The 20,436-nt window shown below is 39.0% G+C and overlaps 1 protein-coding gene across 6 annotated transcripts in view; it reads left to right on the forward strand.

Annotated features, from left to right (window-relative positions):
• Positions 1-20,436, forward strand: part of PHACTR2 (phosphatase and actin regulator 2) — a 206,573-nt gene that overhangs the window by 148,434 nt on the left and 37,703 nt on the right. For 4 of the 6 annotated variants that reach the window (XM_077895539.1, XM_077895522.1, XM_077895532.1 and 1 more), the window contains exons 5-9: positions 3,485-3,724; positions 7,988-8,522; positions 14,235-14,440; positions 15,687-15,843; positions 18,339-18,394. In XM_077895539.1, coding sequence (XP_077751665.1) covers positions 3,485-3,724; positions 7,988-8,522; positions 14,235-14,440; positions 15,687-15,843; positions 18,339-18,394 — 1,194 coding nt within the window. The remainder of the gene's footprint in view (positions 1-3,484; positions 3,725-7,987; positions 8,523-14,234; positions 14,441-15,686; positions 15,844-18,338; positions 18,395-20,436) is intronic. The other 2 variants (XM_077895553.1, XM_077895525.1) reach the window with 1 other exon arrangement.

The raw sequence follows: 20,436 nt of genomic DNA on the forward strand, positions 1-20,436 counted from the left end.
GCCTTTAAATTCCCAAATGCTTGTATACCTTTTTAAGATAATATATCAGTATTTTAATAATTGCCACATCAGTGTCAATGAAAACAAAACAAGTGACAAATGCCCTATACACTGTATTGTGTGTAGGTTCCACCAAGGACCCTTAGGTTTTTCTGGGGCTCCAGATGGCATTGGAATCCAGAGTTGGTACAGTGATCTTGGACTTCCTATACCTAACACTGGAGACTTTTCCCTTAAAACCTTCAGGGCTTTTAGTCTCCCATTATTCTTTCTCAGTAAGTGCCTTTAAATATACAAGAAAAACTGACCTGCAATTTGCTATACATATATTGGTGTTAAATATAAGAAATCTGAGAATTATTTGGTATCAGATCTATTGAGGTATTATAGAGAGCTTTCAAGGAAGTAACAAGTGACTTACTTACATTTGTTCCACAAATAATAATGAAGATCTAACATGGTAAGGCTTTGCTGGGGCCAGGAAAGGAGTGGCAAGTCAAAAATAGTCTTTGGCTTCCAGCAGATCCTAGGCTATAGGAGACCAACATGCAAACTGGCAATTGCCATACAAGATACAAAGTACTCTGGAATGCCTGAGGACATGCAGCCAGAGGAGCTTGCAATGGGGATCAAATTTAGTTCTTAGAAGCAGATATTTCCAAACTGAGATCTGAAGGAGACAAGGAGGTAGTCAGGTGAAGGAAAGGAATTGGGGCAGAGGTGCTTTCTTGGCAAAGGGAGGGTCATGTGCTATTCTCAGGTTTGTTCCTGAGTGTTGACCTGAACACTCCATATGATGGAAGGAGCCATAGTACAATAAATAGCTATCCTCCAGACACATTGTTTTAGAACATAGTATCTGTATCAACGCAGAGCGAATAGGCACCCCTTCCTTTACCACGTCTGGAAAAGATAATACTCATACACCATTAGTTTATGTCATGTCATCAGGTCATATGGTAATAATAAAAAATATAATGACTTCATTAATTACCTCTCAGATACAAGCAGAGAGTTTTTTTTCTACTAACGTGGTGGTAATAACTATAAGCCAGTCATATTCATTGAATAAACCTCATGTTTAAAGCATTTTGTTTAATGGGTTATGACATTTTAGACAAACGGAATTCATAGTTTAGTCAGAAGAGCATACTGTTTGCATACAGGGACACACACACCCCTTAGTGTTCTCCACAGAGTATATACATAAATACTGGCTATATAGCAAACATGCACACAGCATTGGTAGAGTTCATAGAGGACAGAGGTATGGATGGTGCTTGTCCACAAATGCCAAGAGCTTGCATGCAGCATGTTCAATTTTAACCTAGTTGGGATTGTCACTCCCAACTGTCATAGAGTGAACATCTCCTCCCTCCCAAACCCAGAAACTGTATTCTTTGGGGTGCAGTTTTAGAGTTTGAAACCTTAGAAAAAAGAAAGATCTCAGTGATAGGCCTGAGAGGACAGGCTAAGACCTGCAAAGGTTTGTAGCATGAAAGAGAATTGAGATCGCCAGTGCTGCAGATGAATCTGATGGGCTCTCACTATGGAGAGTATCATCAGGCTTGATCTCTGTGCATTATGCAACTGTCTAATCTTACAGAGTCACATCAAAAAGTATTTAAAGGGTAGGCCCATGCCCTATGTCAAAAGACATGGCAAGTCAACATAGATTTATATATTTTATGTTAAAATGAAGTGATTTATGGGTGGCATCAACTTGTATTGTTCTCAACTCTAACTGACGTTGGTGACTAAGTGGCCTTCTGGTTCAGACCAGTTAGGTTAGGAGAGTCACTACTTAGTTAAAAAGACACACTATATGAATAGAAAGGCACACATACAAAGTAGCCTCTGGAAAATATTGAACAAGTAGCTCAGACCATAAATACCAGTAAGTTCAGGGGCAGGAGGGGACTATGGTAGGTTTCATGGCTGAGGGAAGATAAAAGAAAAGCTTTATTGATTACCTATTATAACTTGAATCATTCTTATGGTAGTTATCTACATGGACTGAGGGAAAGTAGTGAATGACAGTCTCACTTTACACTCACTAGAATGAGAAATGAAACAAAAGAAATAATAATAAAATGCAATGCATTCTGATATTAAAACCTTTCTGGTCATTCGATAATGGAAGGATATATTCAGTAAAGTTTTACTTATTAGTCTTGTCTTAACACTGTCTTATGGGTTTTTTTGTTTGTTTGTTTGTTTGTTTTATTGTGCTTCATTTTTCAAGAAATACTGCTTAGCTCTTTGGACCAGAACTGTGTTTTAATTTATTTTAATTTTGATCAGCCACCATTAGAAACAATACAGATGCGAGGACATGAATAAACATTCAGAGCCTTCACTTTCCATAATGAGAGACTCAGACTGTTTCTCCTCCAGTTAGGCAAAATCTTGTGAGAGGCTTCTGTCCTTAGGTACGACTTTTTTTTTTTTTTCTTTTTAATGAATTTCAACCCTTGTCTTTCCAACGTTGTTACTTGTGTTTACAGCAAAAACAAATTTGATATTTTGGGGGATTCTGCATCCTCTGTACCTGTAGTTGTGACACTATTTGAAAAGGACAGAGGAAGTTACTGGAAAGCAGGAAGCTGCCCTTTTGCGCTGCGAGAGCTCAAGAAAATTTTAATAGTTAAAAAAAATACTTTATTCATCAGTACATTATGCTTCCTAGAAAAAATGCTACAGAGTCTTCTTTAGCATAGAAAATGATTGATTTTTGACCATAATTTGAGACAAAGCTCAAATCACTTTCTGGTTGGTGGGGCTTGAGTTCTCCTGAGAGAAAGGCCCTGCACAGAGGACATGAAGGTCAAGGAATCTAGGCACTGCCTTGCTGTCAGTTTTCATGGCATTATGTGCAGTGCACTGATCTGCCACTCTCAGTGCCCTTCAGTTCTGTTCAGTTTTTTTTTATTTTTTAAGATTTTATTTATTTATTCATGAGAGGCACAGAGAGAGAGAGGCAGAGACACAGGCAGAGGGAGAAGCAGGCTCCATGCAGGGAGCCTGACGTGGGACTCAATCCTGGGTCTCCAGGATCAGGCCCTGGGCTGAAAGCAGCACTAAACCGCTGAGCCACCCGGGCTGCCCAGTTCTGTTCAGTTTAAGTTTAGCACTCACACCCATATCCTCATTCAGCAGCCACCAATTCATGGCCAGTGTTGGCCCCTGACCATGGACATCGACACTCATCCTGAACATAACTTCATCAGAGTAACTTATGCTACCCTGTTTTATCACAGGAATGATTAATGTACCCAGTCAGTGCACCCCAGTTTGGCTTTCAGCCTTTGCACCTTTGATCCTCTTTACCCATGACTGTTCTGTCCCTGGTGTAAACAACCCCACTGGTTCCCAAAGGCCCAGCAGCCATGTGTTTGTATCACTGTCGCCATATGTCTTGCTCCTTCTATTTATATGGTGTGTGTCTGTATCAGTCTGCTTCTGTTCACTTTCTCATTTGTAGAGAACACTGAAAACCACTCTGAAACACCGGCAGCTCCTGTTCCATCTCCTCCAGCTCTTCCTAAGCCTAAACCCAAACCTAAGCCCAAAAAAACACCTGTGCCTCCAAAAGGGGCTGCTGCTGGGGCAAGCCCCAAGGCTGACGAAGTGCCTCCTATTAAAAAAATTACCAAGGCTCCTGGTAAGCAGGCCCCCATCCCTCCACCCAAGCCAACAAGCCGAAACACGACCCGAGAGGCTGGTGAGTATGCCCCCTGTGGGCTGGAGTCTAGGGTATTTGGCTCTGGGGTGGGGCTCATTACTTTTTCTAGGAATGGTGGCCTTTTTGGTATCTGGTGTCTTAGAATGTAACACCAGTGGATTTTGCTTTGACCTAGAGAATACCCAGGAGATTCCTTTGTTATTGTCTCTACCAAAGGAAAGTCAACCAGTTGATTAGTTGATCTCATTAGTTTTTGGGTGAGTAGACCTTTTTCATCCTAAGTATCTACTATCTGTATAGGAACCAATAGAAGGATTCAAGGTGTAGTGTGCCTGATGAATAGCAATGATCTGATATCACATTATTTGCACATCACCTGGCCTTCTGCCTATTTGAGTTTATGACTGGCTTTTTGGCTTGGTTTTTCCTTCAAGATATCTTAAGTTGCATATAAGAATGTGATACTTACATCTTTGACATTTTTGCCAGATCTTAGTATCTTAAATCTTTCAGCATACATAGTAGTTTCTCTACTGACAAATGGACAGAGGGTTCATATCACTCAGTCCAGCTCCACCCCACCCCTCTCTACTGGAATCACAGTTGTTTCATCCAAGTTGAAAGTCATGTCACATGCTCAGTGTTCACTGTCCACCCCCATTCTGAGACTTCCATGTATTATGAGGAATAGCATCCTACTAGGGTAGTTACAAGTCACTATTGCACATCAACAGGTGTGGTTTGAGCCACCTACAAACAACATGTAATGTCTGTCCAGCTTTCCTTTCAAATCAGATATATTTAATGCAAAATAGAGCTCCCAGTCTTCTAGTCAAGTGGCATAAGACACCTACCATGTCATCCAGCTGTAAAAAGGGACAGTGATCAAAGTATATATGCTGAATGGATTTTTCTATTAAAACATGCATGAACATTCTGCTGTGTTGTAGCAAACCTTATTTTCCTCAAAATCGGTAACTTTCTTACCGATTGGCTACCAGGCTATGCCTTCGTATTAATCTTTTTCCCCTCCATCATTTTTACTCATACTGCTCAGAGAATGGCTTCCTGGACAGTAGAGAAGCCCTCCAAATACAAATAGATGTTTCTCTACTGTGCTCCTCTCTTTGGCTCTTGACCTTGAGTGTCTGGTTGTCTACTAATAAGCTCTGAAATGAAATGTCTCAGAATGTTGTGCTTCGTTAGTGCCTGAGCAAAGTGCCTCCAGGCCATTTCCTCAGGCACCAACTGCCATGCTTCCATTCTTCTTGGCATTGCTGTGTTTCCCAGACTGCCTAGCAAACCTGAGGAGCAGTGCTTGAAGTGAGGCAGGTGGTGACCCACTTCTTAAAGAAAAGCTGCAACTCCCCATGCTTGGGAATTATACAAACTTTCTCACTTCCTCCTGCCCCATACGGTAGTAGCACACTGTTGACTTGGCTTGGGCTCTCTCATTTCTCTCAGAAGAAAGCTGGTGATTAATGCCAGGGCAGGGGACAGCTTTCATCAGAGATTTTTAGTTATATCCAGATATTTTACTTGAAGGTTTGTTTATGGACTCGTGATGTTCCTAGGAGAATAACACAGTCATGCTATTGTCCATTGTATTGAGAGGCTCCACTGGCCCACAGTATGAATAACAGTGTTGCTCTTCCCAGTCAGTCCCAGAGAAAAAGGAGTTTCATTGAACTATACCAACAAGACTGTTGTGCAAGAATCCTTTTATCAAATATTGATAATACTCCTTCAAAATCCAACTGATATTCCATTTGTAACCATTTAGATTCTACATGGTAACTTTGTTTTATTTGAATCATGTCCTTCTAGAAAAGTTCTTTCAGCTGCAACTCTTGATTTTTAGTCAGATTTTTCAATTCTTGTAAAAGCTATCAGGATTCTTCAATTCCTGTTAGTATAGACCTCCAGATAACCAGATATTGGCTTATCACATTCAGCTGCTTTGTGAGTGAAGTAATGTCAAATCTCCTATATTGGTTTTTTTTTTCCTTTCTCATTGTTACACATTGTGTTAACAATAGAAGTATTTAACTGAGGAGAGGTGGTTTTACTTTTTTAATTACGGCCTTAATTCAAGGTAGCTTAAGGAACATGGTTAATTTCAGCAAAGTCTTGTCATTTTAGAAGATACTATGACTTGACATTGCACCCCAACATTGAAAAAATTGTCTTTTTCCTTAAATCAAGCGAAAGTTAACTTTAGGAAAGCTGTTAGGAAAGAAAGAATATTCTTTAAAATATATATATATAAAATACACATTGGTATATATTGGTATGTGAAAGGGATTCTGTTCAATTTACCTGCAAAGATAATTGAACATGTTTAGACTTCAAATCCTTAGATTGTCATTGTGAAAAATAAATTTAGGATGAATTTAGATTGGAGAAGTATGCTTAATACCCTTGTCTTATTACCTATTAGCAAGTGAAGATTGTTAATTTTAAAGTAGTAGTATGAGCAGGGGGTAGTGTGAATTCTAGTTGTGTGTATCTAAAATAATAAAGACCCAAGCTATAAAGATAGCTTTTAAGTCTGGATCTTTTCACCAAGTGAGACTCAATCTTTTTTAGTATATCAGAGTTGTGAAGTCTTATATCTCATTGTCTATTCCTTTGTTTTTCATCCCTTGACCCTCCCCCAACTGACTTCAATAAAGGTAAGTTACTATAATATCTGTCATGGATTGGCTCCACAATACTAACAAGATATTTTCTAATAGTTCTGTGGAAAATAGTTTAACCCCTCATGAAAAAGAAACATATAACATTACAACAGAAGAGGCAATTAGGACAAATTTATAGATCATACAGGTCATGAAACAAAAGACTATTCTGGTAGGAGTTTAAATGTGTTTCCCAAAATAATATAAAGAAAAGGAGAGTTAAGTTTTTTTTTTAAAGATGGTTTGATTGAAGGCAATCCTTTTTTTTTAATAATAAGTTTATTTTTTATTGGTGTTCAATTTGCCAACATACAGAATGACACCCAGTGCTCATCCCGTCAAGTGCCCCCCTCAGTGCCTGTCACCCATTCACCCCCACTCCCCGCCCTCCTCTCCTTCCACCATTCCAAAAGTAGGCAAATACCTTCTAGTGGCCACAACCATCCTCTGATGAAGACCTTCTAGGAACATAAGTGGTAAGAAAGATTGGCTTTGGGCAGCCCTGATGGGGCAGCGCTTTAGCGCCGCCTGCAGCCCAGGCTGTGATCCTGGAGACCAGGGATCGAGTCCCACGTCGGGCTCCTTGCATGGAGCCTGCTTCTCCCTCTGCCTGTGTCTCTGCCTCTCTCTCTCTCTCTCTCTCTCTCTGTCTCTCATGAATAAATAAATAAAATCTTAAAAAAAAAAGATTGGCTTTGCAAGGGTATTTGTCACAAGATCTGAGAATGACCCTGTTTCCCTTCAAATTATTCCAATGCTATCCATTTAGACATTTTTTGTAAAAAAATAAATAAATAATTCTGCCCTTTGATATTTTGTGAGGCTTGAGAGATTTTTTAAATTCCATTTAATTAACATATAGTGTATTATTAGTTTCAGAGGTAATTTAGTTATTCATCAGTTGCTTATAATATGCAGTGCTCATAAATAACTTCAGGTGCCCTCCTTACTACCCATCACCCAGTTGCCTTTTGATATTTTGAAAATGACTTACCTTTCCTACGTGGCCGTGTGTTTTCACTGTACCCTATCACCGGAGCAGATGGAGGTGTGAGCTGGCATGGCCAACTTCTTTCTCTAGAACCATGGGGATAACTGGTTTGGAGTTGAGTACATTTGCTTTTGGTCCAGAAAGGAGCCAGAGGGATATATCCTAGGCTTTCTGAATGTGGGCCACTCCATTCCCAAAAAGACATCATAGCACATGCATAATTTATGATGAGCCCAACCTTATGTTCTATCCAGACAGCTGCAGTCTGTCTGTCCTTTATGCACTGTGATGTCCCTTCTTTGGAGCATGTAGGGACTCATTCAGTGGACCAATAAGACAAGGAGCTGAGGATTTCCCTTTGGCTGGCTCAGCTAAAAAAGCTAGAGGGACTCCTTAGTCTCCTTAGGAGAGGACTCTTGTCCTTTATGCTTCTACCTTAAGCATCACTGGCTCCCTCTTAGATTGGGAGTAGGGAGGGGGCAGGAAATAAAACCATTATCATTATTATCCTATTTCCTTTTATTTGACAAATGTTACCATTTTAAAGGGAACATCGTTGTTGACCATGGTATCTCATTTGTTTATTTATAAGACTTCTTTGACTTTTAATGCAAAATCTCTCTATTTTAGCTGGTTCCTCTCATTCAAAAAAAGCAACTGGGTCCAAATCATCAGCTTCACCATCTACTTCCTCCACCTCATCTCGTCCCAGAGCTTCGAAGGAGACACTCTCTAGCAAAACAGGGACAGTAGGAATCACAAAGGGCAAGAAAAAAACCGGCAAGCAGCCAACCTCTCGATCGTCCTCAGATGCAACCACCTCTGGCACGTCTGACCTGAAAGGAGAGTCTTCTGAGACAAGGGTGGAAAGTCTCAAATCTGAGCAGACTGTCTCTGGGACCGATAAGCAGACCACAGGCAAATATAAGTCTGCAGTCCCTCCACCTCCTGTGGCCCCACCCCCTCGTCCCCCCTCCCCTCCTCTGCCTCATGAGGAGCAGAGCACTGTTGCCTCAGACTCTCCTGTTGTCCTGGTCAGCAATGGAGCTGACTTGCCTGTCCCTGCCTTAGACCCCAGTCAGCTTCTCTGGACCGAAGAGCCAACCAACAGAACCACTGTCCTCTCAGGCACTGGCTTAAGTGTGAGCCGAGAAAATGCAAAATGGTGAGTTGGGGCATAAACCCTATATTCCATCCATATCACCTATGAAGCTGAATACCAAAGATCACTAAACCACTCTATTGGAAATGAAGGAACCTACTCGGTTTTCTTTTGCAATTTCATCTAGTGACTGTAAGGTAAACACACATATCATCCACCCTTTGGTTTTTCATAGCCCTGCCCCAGGAATGTCATAGGCTACTAGGGAAGATGACATCAATCTTTCAGACAGGTACCACTTCAGATCTGTGGCTTTCAAGTAGATGTAGAGGCTGCTTCATTACTGTTCAGCAGTCCCTTTTCTTTCCCCGGACACTTCCCTTTCCTTTCTTTACAGTGGTTATTTTAAGTCTTTACTACTTAAAGTAAGTAAGTAAGTGAGATTATTCACTTAAAGTGAGTAATCTGTGTCCAGATTGCTCACCCATTCCTGCCTACCTTCATTACAACAAGCCATTTAACCTTCTCTATCTCGAAGAAAATAAAGACCATTAAGAAAGAACTCTCTCAGATTCCATCTCTTTTTCCTCTAGCCTCAGAGGGGCCTCCTTTCCTGCTTCCTCAATTCCCATCCCAACCTCTCTGATGCATTTCAGCACTCATCCAGACAGAATCAGTTGTTGCATCTACTCTACTCTGGTAACCCTTTTTTCCTACCCATGGGACAGAGCTAAGCAACATATCTGCTTGCCCCTATGTCCCCAGCAACAGTACAGAATCTGGTATGCCACAGACATGACATCATCCAGTTGCCCAAGTCAGCAACCTGGGATTCATCCCAAGGGTTCTCATTCTTCTTCATCTCCTGCATTTAATCCCTTACAAAGTCCTATATATAAAGGCAAAAAAAAAAAAAAATCCCGCATTAGCCTTCCTGTCACACGGGTATGAAGAAGGGAGGGCTGTCAGAGTATAGTAGACATCATAACCAATTCTCTCTAGGGAAGTCTTAGAGCTCTTAAATCCAACCTCTCCTCTCCTGTTTCTAAGAATAAAATCAAAATTCACTCTTGTGATCTTTTAATATTTTCTCTTTCAAAGAAAACTTTGTCATGCTAGACTTAAGAAAATTAGTACCTTAATTAAGCTGATTTGGATTGAGAGACTATCATTGTTAATTATTCAACTGCTGATAATAGTCACCTTCATTTATTGGATAGTTATTTAATGTCAGGAAACTGTCAGTTATCATGAATTCATATTAGTCTTTCCTGAAATATCTGTGTTTAATAGATGAGAAAACTGGCACTGAGAGAGGTAATATAGTCTGCCCTAGATTCCCCACTTAATAAGTTGCAAAGTCAGGATTCATACTCAGAGCTGCATGTCAAATTCCATGCTCTTAGAAATTGTATACATTTCCAAAGCAGTTACTTCTACTTCTGCAATTTCTTTTGTATTTGTTTCTTGTTTTTATCCTTTTGAGCACCATGGTTTGAAAGAAAGATAAACAAGTGTTAAATTACAAATTATCTTGTTTGACACATTAATAAACAATATGGGAGAAGACATTGAAAGGAATGGCTATAATGTCCTTAACTCTTCCAGCACATAGCAGAGGTCTTCATTTAATTATAATGTGTGTTTTCCAGCATTGCAATGAACTCCAGCCCTTAGAACTCAAAACTCAATCTTTTAGCATATATTTCCTGCTTGCCATCTATGTGCTAAGCAGTGTACTCAGCACCAAGAATGCAAAAGTCAGAAAGACATTATATTTAAAATTGGTTTTTACCAAAATAATGTCCAACATGTTCAGGAAGTACAAATGTTTAAGACAGGTCTGAATAGAATGAATATATGGGTTTATTAGTCAGTATATTAAAGAACAAGGTAGAACAAGGTGATTCTTTAGATAGTCTTAGGCAGTGAGAGATCCCATTTCCCAAGGTGACTTGACTGTCCAGTCCACTTCCTCAGACATTTATTGAAAGCACTGCATCATGCTAAGCACTGTTCTGCACAAGGAGGGGGGTTTAATGTCAGTCTTCAGCCCAAGTATGCAGAGGACGTCAGACAGAAGAGCTGCTGGTCACTATATCCACTGGAACTATGATCAGAGAGCAAGTTTAGGACATCATTAGACATCAAGGTATTTATATAGAGATTTTCCTGTCATTCTGGATAACTATAATCCTTTCCTAGAAGAGGACATTGAGATATTCTTCCTGTCTGTTCTTCAAAGTTAAAAATTTAAATTATAGTTCATTCTGCAGGAGTGGTTTGTTTGCTCTTGAGTTAATGAGCCTGGAATAAATAGTCTCTCAATTTTTTTCCCCCAAATCCTTCTTTTTTTTTTTTCTTTCTTCTGTTTTTAAATAGATATTTTAGTTAGAATTTCTAGCTCTTAGTCACTTGCTTTACTTAGAACTTTCCCTCAGTTATGTTTAGTGAACGAATGTGTGAAAATCCTGTCATCTCATGAGGAGGCTTCTGTTTGGAATACAAATATCAAAACTTTAAAGAAGATAAGTAGCTATGTAAAAATATCTTCCTCTATTCACATATTGCAGGGTAGTAACCATGCAGTAGATTTCTATTTATTGTCAGCTTCATTAGTATCATCTAGGTCTGGGACAATTTAAGGCAGACACTAAGCAGCCTATCTGGAGCCTGTATCCAAGAGGGACTTGACTGTGTTTAGTCCATTTCCATGAAACTTAGCGAGTTCACTGTTTTGTTCAATGTGTCCAAGATACTTAGGGGGAAAATTAGAGGCAAGTCATGAGTTGATTAACACAAATTGGGAGTATAATAACTTAATATTTAGTTAATTATAACCTACATAATACAATATGACTATAACTTACAATATCAAGTATAAAATAAAATATAACATTTAATAGGCAGATTAAGAGTCGTAAGTCTGGATTTTAGACTGGACTTGATACTTTGTTTTGAGCAATGCACTCATGGCCTTCTCAGGTTTCATGAACTATAGCTTATCTGTCCCCTTATTCTGTAGAACAGATGTAAGTTGTAAATGTATGCAGAACTCATTATGAAATATAAATGATGACATTAAAATAATGATAGATGTCATAATAAATTAGCGAGCAATGATAGAAACGAATACTAGGGCTTAGCCCTGAAGTATCTTTTGTTCTGCTCTTCAGAATGTGTTATTAATTGACACGTCTACTAAATGTGCTGTGGTCACCCACAATGACAGGCTATTCAAACAAGGATGGCCTCCAGTGGCAATCAAATAGAAATCCAGACTGTGGAACAGTTTTCTCATATTTAAAATGAGATTTCACACTGTGGAAACAGTATGATGGTTCCTCAAAAAAAATGTAACCTAGAATTACCATGTGATCCAGCAATTATACTTCTGTGTATATAGCCAAAAATATTAAGAGTAGGTACTTGAATAGATAATGTGTAAACCAATGCCCTTAGCAGCATTATCGTAACAACCAAAAAGTAGAAGCATCTGGTGGGTCACTGGTTAAGCATCTGCCTTCGGCCTGGTTCATGATCCTGGGGTCCTGGGATCAAGTCCCACATCAGGCTCCCTGCAGGGAACCTGCTTCTCCCTCTGCCTATGTCTGTGCCTCTCTCTGTGTGTCTCTCATGAATAAAGAAATAAAATCTTAAAAAAAAAAAAAAGGTAGAAGCACCCCATATGTTCATTGACTGATGAATTGATAAACAAAACGTGGCATATCTATGCAATGGAATATTATTAAGTCTTAAAAGAAATTCTGACATATGCTAAAGCATGGATGAACCTGAAAGACATGCTAAGTAAGTCAGGCACAAAAGGACAGCTGTTGCATAATTTCACTTATAAAAAGCACCTAGGGGATCCCTGGGTGGCTCAGCGGTTTGGCCCCTGCCTTTGGCCCAGGGTGCGATCCTAGAGTCCCGGGATCGAGTCCCGCATCGGGCTCCCGGCATGGAGCCTGCTTCTCCCTCTGCCTGTGTCTCTGTCTCTGTCTCTGTCTCTCTCTCTGTGTCTATCGTAAATAAATAAATAAATAAATCTTTAAAAAAAAGAGGCACCTGAAATATCAAAATTCATAGAGACAGAAAGTAAAATGGTGGTTTCCAGGGACTAGGGTTTAAGACTAGGGGTCCCATTATTACTTAATGGGACGGTTTCAGTTTGGGAAGATGAGAAGGTTCTGGAGGTGGATGGTGGTATTGCCTGTACAATAGTGTAAATGTCCTAGCTACCACTCGACTGTGTACTTTAAAATGGTTAAGAAGGCAAGTTTTATGTGTGCATACTTTACTCAATAAAAATAAATAAAATATGCTGTGCATAGTTTCCCCTTTGAAAACAAGAATTTTGGCTGTTGGATTTTTCTAATAAGTGAAAAATAGAGAATATTTTAGAGTCCTTAGGCTAATAACCACAAAGCACAATTTTCAACACCTCAGATTCTGACAAAGTTTACCTGTTTTTATTACTCAAAGAACTGTTGTTGTTTTTTTTTTTTTTTTAAGTTAATGAAAACAGCAAGCACATGTTTTGCACAAAACGGTCTTTCAGAAGCGTGACATCCAAATTTGGATTCTTCTATTTATATCAGAAGGCAATTTGGGGATTTTCTGAATCTTAAAATGAAGCTCACATTGTTTTTGATATGATATGTTTTCAATGTAAAGCATTTTTTCTTATTCTAGTCTGTGAAAACTGGCAGGCTTTATATATTTATAGTGACTTTAAACCAGAGACTCTACGCAAACTAATTAGTAGAAAATTATTGCATCTGTACACGTCACCTTTCTTGTATAGAGTGCATTTAACTTCCACCTTTTCCATTTTACATTACTAATATATTCCTGTGAGAGGCAGTTTTACAAATGGAGAAACTGAAACCCAGAGAGGATACATGATTTTTCGACTTGATACACTGGCTGTGATGAAAATAGGATTAAATCATGTATCAGTTAAAGAGGTATGTTTTTCTGTCACCAGCCTTCTAAGTGTTAGGCTGCAAATCAACATAAATTCCACTTGTCAAAGAGCTTTGAGGACTGGAATGGCGGACAAGTGAATGGTGGTGGAGGTTCAGTGTACTAAGTGCTCCAATGTGGTTGTCTGCAGGTCATCTTAGGAAATGGCAGAAGGCCAATGAAAGATTCCTGAAAAAACTACGGCTTTAGCTGAGGCTTGAAAGATAAGTAGGAGTTACAGGTACAGAAAAAGTATAGACAAAGTCAAATATCCAGGAACTTCTAGTCCACTGTTCTTTCCACTAAGGTCCCATGGCTATAGAAAAATCAATTTACAAAATATAGTTTTACCATATTCATGTACTAAATATATCAGATATCATCTAGTCATTCCTTTCTATTTTATTTTTATTTTTTAAGATCTTATTTATTTATTCATGAGAGACAGAGAGAGAGAGAGAGAGAGAGAGGGAGAGAGAAGCAGGCTCCACGCAGGGAGCCTGATGTGGGACTCCATCCTGGGACTCCAGGATCATGCCCTGGGCCAAAGGCAGGCACTAAACCACTGAGCCACCCAGGGATCCCTCCTTTCTATTTTATAGGTGAAGAATCTAAAACCTTGAGAATAAAGTCATACAGTACTACTGTCATACAGTACTACTTTTCCATTTCACTGTCCTTAGCTGCCTATGTCTGCTTTCTCCTTTCACCAACTTGAAAGATGCTCATGGAACTAGAGCTCCTTCTCGTCATGTTTGCTGTCTCTCTGAACTTCACACCACCCCTGTGTTATTGTGCTTTTAACAGTCTGACAACCAAAGATGAGCCGGGAAAGGTAGCATCTCAGCTCCTGCCTCCTCAGCTTATGGGAGAATCTTCAGGATCCTTCAGTGCCCTGGATGACGAAGGCCAAAGGGAGTACCAGGCCAATGACTCAGACTCTGATGGGCCTGTCCTGTACACTGATGATGACGATGATGAAGAGGATGAGGATGAGGATGGCAGTGGAGAAAGTAAGACTTTTTTTCAAGAGGTGGGGAGGAAAATGGATGGTGGACAGAAGAAGGTGCATTTTGTAAATTACGGAAGCCATCGGCAATCAGACATCTGATGTTTTCTTTCTCATGTTCTTTTCTTAGATCAGAAATGTGCGTGTCCTAAGGTTTAGGTTTTGATGACAGGCCTTTCCAGAAGATGGTTCTACAGGGCCCAGGGGGTCAGGCCTTTGTCTCTGAGGAAGATACGCACATTTGTATTTGTACAAGGAATCAAAGCTTTCTAATGACAGAGGTGTTTTCAGAATGGTCAGAGATGGCCTTTCCACCTTAAAATCTTTCTTGAATAAAGCGCATAAACACGGATTCATTGGGTTACTTATTAAAGGTGTTTGAAACTTATGCTCACTTTTATACTAGGCTTTAAAGCGAAGAGAGATAAGAATGAAGAGTGACAAATATCTTTGAAGAATCATAAACAATCATTCTTCTGCAATAGGTGAAATAGGATACCTTTTTGGAAGGAATGATATAGTACAGTGGATTATGCCAACTATTTATATATAACTTAGGGAACCGGAAAGTTTTGTATTGTTTGTTGTTTTTTTTTTTTTTAACTTCTAAGATCATGACTTAGGAGGAATTCACTATGGAATTGAATTTATTCATTGTGAAAAGTTATTAATGATGAAACATCAATTTGTCAAATTCCTTTAGTTTGTACTGAACAACAACAAGGAAATTGTTATCATCTACCTGGTATTAACTACCCTCTGTTGAGGATTCTTGGTAATTAAGGGATACTTGGGTAATTAAGTATTAAAACATTGCTAACATAGATAAATTTTTTCCAGCGTGATTTCTGAGTAGAGGAAAGGCGAAGACATGAATTAACTGAATGGTATAAATAAATAAAGGAGCTACATTTTTAAGACTTTCACAATCAGTAGTTTCCATGATCTGCCGTCTCAGCAAAATAAACTTCAAATATCACTTTTCAAATGATGAGGTGATATTTGCAAGTTCTTTCATGGCACCCAAACATTTTTCAGAACATTTTTAAAAATAGTTCTTCAGTTTTTCAAAATGAACTACATCCAACTCAAAACTTTTTTTATTCTCCCCTGAGGTTAATTAAAATTCCACTCTTGCATGTGGATAAAGAATTTTGTCTGGACTTTGTTTAAAGCCCATGCCACATATAACCCGAGTGCTGCTTTCTTAAAGCCTCTTTCTCTGCATTTCTGCCTTTTCCAATCCTCAGGTGCTTTGGCAAGTAAAATACGACGAAGGGATACTCTTGCTATCAAACTTGGCAACAGACCATCAAAGAAGGAACTAGAGGACAAAAACATACTGCAGCGCACATCTGAAGAGGAAAGGCAGGAAATCCGACAGCAAATTGGAACCAAGCTCGTCAGGTAATGGCTGAAATTTTACTACACACGGACCAAATTATAATTGTCTCCCACCTGTGGTTTCCTACCCAGCTGAGATCATTGTGAATTACTTGGGTAAAGGCACAACTGGCCTATGTAGTTTTCTAAATTTGGTCCTGGATGATGAACCACTCAAAGAACTTGCCCTTTGGTCCAGCCAGTCAATGGCTTGGGGGTCACCAAAGCCTTAGCCAAGTGTCAAAAAACTTTTTCTATTAAGGACCGGTTAGGAAATATGTCAGGTTTTGCTGGCCAGGAGGTCTCTGTCGCAGCTACTCAACTGTGGTGGTATAGTGTGAAAGCAGCCATGAACAATACATAGACAAACGGATGTGGTTGTGTTCCAATAAAACTTTATTCACCAAAATAGGCAGAAGGCCAGATTTGGCCTATAGGCCATAGTTTGCCCAGCTCCTGGCCTAATCCATGGACTCACTGGCATTCCTGTGATTACCATGAGGTCCTGTCCTGTGGGCCTTGAGACTATGGAAATACTAGTTAGCTTCAATGGCTAGCTCCATCCAAGTCAGGAACTACAGCCCCTTCATTACAACTTCCCCCTTTTAACTTCAGATAAATGTTTTTTTGATTTCACATTCTGCCTCCAGCCATTGTAGGGTTTCTACTTTGGCCACCAGTGACTTTGGAAGTCCATTCAACTGGCAGTTGTGATTGAAGTGAGTGCCAATGTTTGATGAACAACTTAAGCATATTTAATAGTATTTGCTATTCTATTGACTTCTCTCACTCTGTGTAAACAACAGAGTGCATCAGTTGGGAGAAAGGAGCAGTCTGGGATCCCAGGGCAGGATTTGGAGGTAGGAGAAATACCTCTCCTGTCTTGAAAGTGGAAGACTTCTGTGACTGTGTCAGACCTGCAGGGTTGGCATACAGGTGTTCAGAGGCTCTTATCTATTTGACAGATGGAGCCAAGCAGTGGCTTGTGGCAGGTAAATGAGATGCTACACTGAAGTCACCCAGTGCCTAGATCATAGCAAGCAGTTAATACAACTATATATTTTTATTATTAATTTAAATAATTATATATCACTTGTATATGTAAAAATGTAAAACATTTTTAAAAATTAAACCCAATATTGGTACCTTTGTTCAATAATTCTAAAGAAAAAAAGGAATCATAAAGCAATTTTTGCTTTACATGGTGATTCCATTTGAGAGATGATACAAAAAGGAAACAATCCAAAAGGGAAGCAAAACCCCTACACTTTACAAAGATGTTTATTTCAAGGCTATTTTTAGCAGTGACAAAACAAACCAAATGCTTGAAAACGGGACTGCTGATGGACATTGGGACAAGTTGACACCATGAACTAAGCATAGAGCAGTGGTTTTCTGGATGCTTCATCAAGGATTTCTTGGATTTCTGGATTTCAGTTCCTCACATCCTTTCTGCCACAGCGGTAACATTTAGAATTGATAGTATCTTCTATTATCTTCATATATATTAGTTTACTTTGCACCAACTCATCCTACATCCAAAAGCAATTTTACAACAAATTGATTTACAACAAATTAGCAATATAAACCAGACCAAGATCAAAGTTATATAGGGTTGTTAGGTCGTTCAGCTTTTGTGTACAGTTAGCCACTAATCATAAATGAGCCTGGTTTTTCTTGAAGGCAAATGGAAAGGGCCCATATATCTCAAGATAACTTTATGTGTATTATAAATTCATTTGAGGTCACAAAAGCAGTATTTCACTTGAGGCTCTGTGCAGTGTACATTGAGCATCTTTTGAGTTAATATCAACTCTTAAGTAGAAAACTTTTTTAGATTTTAATGTTCTGTGTATTAATTAGAGGATAGACTAAGCTATTCTAACAAAGACCAAAAAGTGCAGTGGTCAACAGGAGACACTTTCACATGTTTATTTCCCTTTCACATAATGGTCCAGAGGTAGTGGGCTGTCCAGGGTAGGTGGGGAGCACTGCCCATGCAGTCAGCCAGGCACCCAGATTCTGTCCTATTGCTCCATGGATCTTCTCATCTGCATGATCCAAGCTGACTCACATGACCATGTTTAAGTTCTAGCCTGTGGAAGAGGGAAAGAGAAAAGGGAATAGACACCCAGTCATTTTAAGGGTAAAGGTAAAAGTTATAAATACCACTCTGTTCACATCCCATTATAAGAACTCAGTCACATGGCCACAATTTGCTGCTAGGGAGGCAGAAGTCTGTGGTTGGGGGGTAGAGGATGCCACAACTCTATCTCAGGAAGTTCTATATCTAAAAGGAAGAAGGAGGAATGGATAATGGGGAATAGGTAGCAGTCTCAGCCACAATCTTTAGTCTCCAAACAGAAAGGATGGTAATCTATTTTGTAGGTTTAAAATGGATTTGTGTTTCTCAAAGTGGGAGAAAAAAATAAAGGTTTGTGTCTTTAGTATTTTATTTTGCATCTCCCACCAAGGAGGCCTTGTTTGTAACCTGCAGTATATCCTTTTTGTCATTGTAGGAGACTTAGCCAGAGACCCACAACTGAAGAATTAGAGCAAAGAAATATCCTAAAACGTGAGTATCTTATATTTTACAGTCATTCCTCATGTAACCATTAACAAGCTCCCTTTAGAACAATCCATTTATCAGTAGGGCAATCCATTTATCTGTAGGAGACCTTAATATACTTATTACTCACAAATGATTGAAATGGCCCAGTTAGATCACTTTTTTATATAATTTAAAAAACAATTTCTTGAAATTCGTATTTTGTTTTATGGCTTTGAGCGTGATATCCCCCAGACCAGAGTCATGATTGTGACAGTTGTTTTTAAGAGAGATGAAATATATTCTTGTATACTTTTACCCAAATATTAAATTGAAGAAAATGCTCTAGTCTGCTTGCAAATAAATGTCAAAGAAAAGGCCAAAGAATCCACCAGGAAATAAATCAAACATTCCTATATTATTATTAATAATACAGTTTGTTGCCAGGTTTAACAAATGACTCAATTTAAAACAGAATTATGGTAAAAGAAATTTTTTAGTCCTTTTCGTTTTCCTTTGTTATGATAACTCTGTTTCCCTCTTGAGTTATTTATAATTTCTCAACCCTTAAGGAGTTCTCCATTCATTTTCCTACTTTATTTTCCTATTCTATCTTCCCCTGTTTTCTTTGACTTCACTTCTTACTCACTAGTCCAGTAGAACTTCATTGGAGTTCGTATGTTAAAGCTATAAAACTAATAGAAGCAGTTTGACATTATATAGTGTATCAATGTGGTTACCAACCACAGTGAGTTAAGTAATGGATATTTTTAAATTGAGCCTAGCTGCAGTTTTAGAGATTATTTACACAGTTTCAAAGGAGCTTTTTTAATTGCGTGAAATATCAAAGAGCAGGGATGGACAGAACCCCGGATAGTACTACAATAGTAATGAGCCAGTGGCATGTGGGAAATCTTTCTCAATCAGTGTTTTAGAGTCAAGTTGGCTTGTCTGGATCTTCCCCATTCTTCAATCTGAGTCATTTTCTTTCCCAAAGGAATGAAAGATTTTAATGGCATCTTTATACTATAGTTGCTCTTACTAAGCCCAACACTGAGGACTGAACAGTAAGGGAAACTGCCAGTCTATGGGATTCTTTCCTTGGAATGTTTTGTTCTGGCTGTTTGTGACCAAAAACTGGAAGAGAACCCAAAGAAGGACTCAAGTGACCATCAGTGTGTAAAAGAGCTAGTATGGAGATGGAAAAACTCATGATGAGAAAAGAAAAGAATATTGTGTTTTAGCTTTCTGAGAACAGATGAAAGCAATATCAAATTTTGACAACACAAAACCAAAGCTCATGGTTTTTTATAATAGATTTCTGGAAAATATTTATTGAATTAAATTTTAGGTAAACTCAAGTGCAGACCGTAAGCACCCAAAACATAAAGATTGTGTCTTGTTGGATGCCTGATGCAATACCTAGAAAATAAGGAAGAGCAAATTCTGGGTAATTCTTTCCTTCTTCGGGGAGACAACTAGTGCCAAGCCACACTGGTGTTTAGTTATTTGAGGAACTGTTTCATAGATGTAGAAATATATCACACATTGATCTTAAGTGCTGTCTTGGCTTCTATACCCCATTTTCCTGGAGGTACAGGGAAGAGGGAAACGCCAAAGACAACTTCAGATTTGACTCCAGCTTTTTTCTTACTTCCTTCTTAGTTTATCTAACCATGCTTATTCTGGAAACAAAAGACCCATTTCCAGTCTGGAGAGGTTGATAACTGGCTTATGATCTCCTGACATAATATTGTATGGCCAAGGGAAGCAGAAAAGAGAACTGGTGGAGGTCATCCAGAGCATTCTACTGAGCAGTCCCAGGGAACTGTACAGCATAGCTTACAATACTTTATTCAGCCCCTTTTTGCCTCTGGGTTCTTCCACACCAATTGCTCATTTTTGTGTTTATTTCATCTCCAGCTTTTGTTCAAAAGCAATTATGACTGACTGTTTAAAGGAAAGTCTGTGTGTGACATGGTGTGGTTTTTTTTAAGGACACTTATTTTAACGAGGTCATCTTTTCTTGACAGTCCAGGGAACTCATTCACAGCATAAACTCATTCAGG

The sequence above is a fragment of the Canis aureus genome, chromosome 1 (assembly GCF_053574225.1).
Source record: "Canis aureus isolate CA01 chromosome 1, VMU_Caureus_v.1.0, whole genome shotgun sequence".
Classification (NCBI taxonomy): domain Eukaryota; kingdom Metazoa; phylum Chordata; class Mammalia; order Carnivora; family Canidae; genus Canis; species Canis aureus.